Source organism: Etheostoma spectabile, chromosome 16 (assembly GCF_008692095.1).
Source record: "Etheostoma spectabile isolate EspeVRDwgs_2016 chromosome 16, UIUC_Espe_1.0, whole genome shotgun sequence".
NCBI classification, from domain to species: Eukaryota; Metazoa; Chordata; class Actinopteri; order Perciformes; family Percidae; genus Etheostoma; species Etheostoma spectabile.
The window spans coordinates 17,072,700-17,078,477 of NC_045748.1; the positions used below are offsets into that span (position 1 = coordinate 17,072,700).

At 38.3% G+C, this 5,778-nt stretch overlaps 1 protein-coding gene across 3 annotated transcripts in view; it reads left to right on the forward strand.

Annotated features, from left to right (window-relative positions):
• eng (endoglin) overlaps window positions 1-5,430 on the forward strand; it is a 41,679-nt gene extending 36,249 nt beyond the window's left edge. For all 3 annotated transcript variants that reach the window (XM_032539956.1, XM_032539959.1, XM_032539958.1), the window contains exons 12-14: window positions 3,947-4,057; window positions 4,164-4,211; window positions 4,297-5,430. In XM_032539956.1, coding sequence (XP_032395847.1) covers window positions 3,947-4,057; window positions 4,164-4,211; window positions 4,297-4,418 — 281 coding nt within the window. In that variant the 3' untranslated portion in view covers window positions 4,419-5,430. The remainder of the gene's footprint in view (window positions 1-3,946; window positions 4,058-4,163; window positions 4,212-4,296) is intronic.
• The last annotated feature ends 348 nt before the right edge of the window (window positions 5,431-5,778 follow it).

Sequence of the window (5,778 nt, forward strand, 5' to 3'; positions counted from 1 at the left end):
TTTTTTTTACAAAGCAGTTGAATATGACATGGTAGAATAATTTGTACATCATAGAGATTGTTTTATATGTATTTTTATTTCTGTAGTAATTTTTTGGTATACATATTCTAATATAAATGTTATGTAATATATTCAGTAAATGGGAAGTTCAGTGGAATAAGAAAGTTAATAAAGACTGTAAGAAACATGTGCAACACCATAAGTGATCCTTTTTTCAGTTTGCATAACAAACAAACAAATAGCTTTCACATAAATGAAAATGCATCAAACACGTTAAATGTTGTTTTGTGATCAAATTGGTTTATGAAATTGATTTTAGACATTTTAAGGTGTTTCCATTTATTTTCGCACTGAATCGCACAATATTCAAGCAAACATTTGCGAACAAAGTTTTAATGGATAAATTGGGTTGTTCCATCTACCCTACCTATAAATGATCAGTTGCACAAGTTGTAATGCTAGCTGATAGCGACATATCAAGCTATAATAAAACTAAGACGCTATCAACACATTGCTATGATGATGCAGATGCAACTTTCCTTTTATTGTCCCTCCGGCACCGCTGCGAAACAACTCTCTTTTTTTGAGACATGTCTCGCTGTTTTTTTACTTATTTACTCCGGAGGACGTCCCACAGCTTGTCGTAACCTTTGTTGGCCATTTCCTTCGAGTTCCTGAGAAATTAAATTCAGAAAGTCTCTTGTCTCCTCGTCCGTCCACTTACACCTGTCTTTGTTGACACCCGCCATGTGTGAAAACAAAGTGGAAATACCGCACGGAAATGAACTAAAACTTCTTCTTCTTCGTTTTGTGGCGGGTTGCAACCATAAAATTACCTAAAACATAATAGCAATTCGTTATTCATTCAGGCAAATAACGTTTCCATCAGCATTTATTGCATAAGCCGTGTATTGCTTAAGATAAAAGTCCGATAAAACCGAACGTATCTCCTTTGTGTCAATATTCATAAAATTCCATCGAATGTCACTGTTTCCATAAGGCATTTTTTATTCGATATCACTTAATTTGGATAAAACGTGTGGATGGAAACATAGCTAATGATCCACACCAAATGGTGGGTAAACGTTTTCCTGAAAATATGTATTTCTTGACATAGCCAAAGATGAATGTTTTATATTTAGTTTTCTAACAATACAATTCCTAAACTCTCAGAAGAAAACCTAAAACTTTTAAATTACCTTTTTTTTGCCCTCTGGGCTTAATTGCTAGTCTGGTTCTCGGCCAGTGAATTGGTGCTTTTTGCTATAATTTTCATTCCAATTGTTACTTTGAGTGAACAACAAGTGCTGTGCAGGCGGTTGTCATAGCAGTGAACTCAGGAAATGCAGTGAAGCCAGTGAGGGGTTGCGGGGCTGGGCTTCGTCCTTTAGGAAGCTCTGCAGGCTGACCTTGTGGACACAATCAGAAGTAATGGCCCTCAGGGGAGGGGGGTGAAGTCCTTTTGTGTTTCCAAGGGGGGTCTGACTGTGTTTCTGTCCAAACACGGCCACTGAGCCTGGTGCTATTGTCGGACCATTCAACACTGTTGACTCAAACAAGGAAAGATGTCTTTCTTTAAATAAAGGATTGTCTCCAGACAGATGATTAACTTCTAGGGAAATAAAATAATTATAGGTAACAATAATAAAATGTCAAAAAGACAGAAGGAAGTAGATGTTGATTAAATAGGAAATCACCTGGCATTAATCAGACAACTTTTGTAGAAGTGGTGATGGATTTGTTTAGTCCTTAAGCTTCCTTTTATCCTCCATTTCCTTCTACAGGAGAACGATTAAGGTTGGTATGTCAGTGTTTCAGCATAAGGTGCTATTGCAGCAGACTAAACTACTCATCCATGCTTTCCTGTGTCCTGTTTGTCCTCCACTTTGCTGATTTGCTTTAACTAACACAATTGAAACTGCTTTTTTTCTTAAGTCTGGGACCTGAAATACAGGAATAGTGCCAGTTTATAAAGGAATATGTTGGTTTGGTAGGTCTGTTTATATGGTTCTATTCATTAGCCAGTGTCAGAGATGCAAGGGTTATATCAGCAGACTGTATTCTGTTGCGAGACCTCACTGGGCAGGACTGAGTGCTCCATTCAGCAATCATTCCTGTTTGGTAGTTTTCATACAGAGGGCTCCAGGGAGTCGCAGCACAGGCCTGCTGTCTGCCTCCTCCTCTCCACCTGCACTCGAGCTTCTGCTTCCTGCTCTTGTTTATTCAGCTTTGCTGTCAAAGCCTCACTTGTAAAAACTAACACAGCAACTGATTACAGAAAAAAAGTCTCAAGAGAAAGCCTGCTCGAGTTGCTGTGATGTTTCTGGCTCATTCGGGGTCAGGGAATGTTCCTTGCTGACAGATCAACAAACTGGGTTGGCTGTCTGGCATGTAGTTGGCCCAATTGCCCACAAGATGGTACTGTTCAGTGGGTCATATTTAATTCAGTTAATTTTGATATTTGTTATTGTGTATTCAAATATCAGTGTTAAATAGTAATCATTTTAATTAAACAAATTAATAAATGAAACCTTGTGGAGTCACATGTACAACATTGGGCTCTGTACTTTCATAATGTCCATGCAGATCAGTTAAATTATTGTATGTTCTCACATCGGCATTAAGATCATCTAGGCTTACTACAGACTGCACTGTACATTATTAGACACACATTCAAATACACATGATGAACAGAGGGGTGGCAAGTTTCTTCAAAACAAGCTCGCTGTCGTCTGTCCTTCATGTCCTTTCTGTAATGTACTTCAGGAATGGGAAGCTGAATTGTTTGAGGCCTTGTATAGAGTAGTACTAGTACTACTAAGCTACTTAGCCTAGCGCACTCCACCAGGAGGCAGGAGGCAGCAGGGGCAGGTGAGAGAAACTCGTGCAAAGGTGATGATTAGTTTCTTCCAAATGTTCTAGAAACTTGTGGGAGGATCTCTACAGGTAGTAGAAGATTGGGGAGAAGGATGTGTTGGTACATTTTTTTTCTTCTTGATATGCAACACATAGCATGCATGCACTGGCTAGGTTACTGTAGGTCAGATCACAATTTTACCATTCCAAACCCTCAAACTGATTTCTGTGTCAAAAATGTTTTCAAACATATCTTAGAGGAAGTTTAAAGAATTGTTTTTTTTAAGGTTTTAAGAATATGAGAAGCAAAGATCAATAACTGCTGAGTACAATGCACTTTTCTATTTAATTCCAGCAGGAAAGGTAATGATGTTGATGTTATATTTACCGCCTGAGCCTTTACTTTTATTGCCATGGTAACTAGGAGGGGGAAAATAGATCAACAAATTGCATGTATTTTGCATCACTGTTTCGGAACTTTAAATTAAGGCAGCTGTTGGTTTCAGCTCGTGCTAGGATGAAAATAAACTTATAGAGACACTTGCAAGGTACATTTCCATTAAAGTAAACCTACAGCATAACTCCTACTTCTTGAGTCCAAGATTTTGTTGCCTAAAAACATATATTCACTAGACACACCGGAACAAGTACTGTGTGGGTGTTCTGTTACACTGCAAGAGATTCTGGTGCTGGCAAGTGGTACTTCTTGTTTAGCTATGGTTCTCTGGAGAAATCAGCCTGTCTGATAAGGTCGCTGAAATCCTTGAACTTTTTGCTCTTCCCAAGCAATACATTTTATGTGATAAATATCTAGATTTGAAATCAATCAATATAATATCTCCCACTCTGTGGCATCAACAACTCTCATAATCACATTAAAATAATCACTGTGACAATAATACAAAACGATATCCGATATCATATGTTCACTGGGATTGACCACCGACTGTTTATCAAGACCATTTCAAGTCTCCCAAAATACATTTTCATACTGTGTTGGCATAAACAGTAACTAAGAGTTATGACTTGTAGTTGATTGCTGTTGTTTAACTGCAGCTTGCAAACATTTTTTTTCTTGTATCTGTTTCAGCCCCACCATGCTTTGTTTTTGGCCTAACCGGTGTTCTGGGCATTGCATTTGGAGGGTTCCTGATTGGAGTATTACTTATTGGAGCCCTGTGGTTTATCAAAATTAAAACAGGTAAATGTATTTCTAACAATATATATATTGTTTTTGGTTGAATATAGAGAAGAGTTGATATTTTGGTATATCTGGATTTGAAATGGTCTCATTCTACTTATTTCAGGGTACCCAACTGCACTGGACATTAGCTCAACTGCAGCAAATCTTCCTGGTAAGGAGCTTTTCTTTTTTTAATATTTGTTCTTTACTTTCTTTTACATCAGGTTCTTATTGGATTTTCTCTTGTCTTTTTTCAGGATGCCCCTGCTCAGGAGCAAAACGACAACCTGTTTCTACCATCCCTTCCCCCTCTGAGAATAGCAGCGCCAACGCAAGCATTGGAAGCACCCAAAGCACACCGACCAGCAGCATGGCATGAGATTATGGTAATCTCCACCACTTGCAGAGCCACCGTCTCCCTTCAAAGTCACCTATACGGGTTTTGTGCTTTTACTTTCTTTATTAATACTTAAAAATTATTTCTTCCTTACCTTCTAAATTCTCCTAAAAAAGCACAACCCACGACTTACTAGGCCTAAAATGGATGTGATTTGGGAGTTGGTGTAATGGTGGATTGTGGGGGGCGGGGTGATGGAGACGGATGACAGAAGTCTAATCAATGTCCTCTCACGCTCACCTCTGCAGCCTCTCTGTAAAGTCAAGCTCATAGACAGGAAGTTAAAGAGGGCAAAAGAAAAAAAAAGAAAGGAAAAATTGGCTCCCAGCAACAGGAAAAACAAACCATATCCCCCAAGAGCTAACAGGAAATTCACTGCATTCCTTTCAATGAATTGTGCTTGTGTGATGGAAGCACAATACAAGTTAGACAGGAGACAAACCAGTTAGAAGACCAACTTTGAAAAACAGATGAAAAGCTGTTTTGCAGTCACATCTAAGCTACAAAAATATGAAGGTCTTTTGGCTAGGTCAGTCCAAAAAGTTATCAACAATGTCTCGGGGACTGAACATGGTAGGATCTCAAACCAGTCAATTAAATGCTCACTGCAAGGGGTATTTGTCTTAATTGGAGTTCGAGGTCAATAGTTAACAGCTACCTCCTATTACCTAGAAGTCTGAAGCTAAGTTTAAACTTAACACTAGATTTCCCTGGTGAATTGACCTTATTTTCTGCATTTTTCTATTTTTTAGTTTTGTGTGTTGCTTTGGGTAAATCTTGTAGTTGACCCTCTGGGCAATTTTAACTCACAGCACAAAGTCATGGTGCCATTTTCATGCTATCCAATAGCTGTATCAGGGCCTTCATATGAAAGCCAAGTTAATTTTCTTTCTGTGTTTATTGGAGAAATATTAATGATTTCCCCAATTACTCAACAAAACTAACCCTAAATCATTTTTATGGCCCAACGGTAGCAATAAATTATAAACCATTATAAAAAGGACTTTTATTTTCTCTTGTAATGTACAGTAAGTACATCATAAAGAGATACATGGCTGTATCCAGAGCTGAGTTATGTGCCCATAATGAGTAGATAGTACCAAAACTCTGCATCAGTTTTCAGACCTCAGACTAATAAATGAACTTCAGCGCCAATTATACAGCTACGCCCACAGGGTGGAGTTTCCCTAAAATAGTCTGTCTGGAAGTGGAATTCCAGTACTTTTCCTTTGCAAAATGTCCATTCTCAGTCCACCAGCTTTGCCTGACAATTTATTGTAACTACAATTTTTCATAAATGTCATGTATGTGGCAACATCCTTAAACAGACATGCAAAAAGAC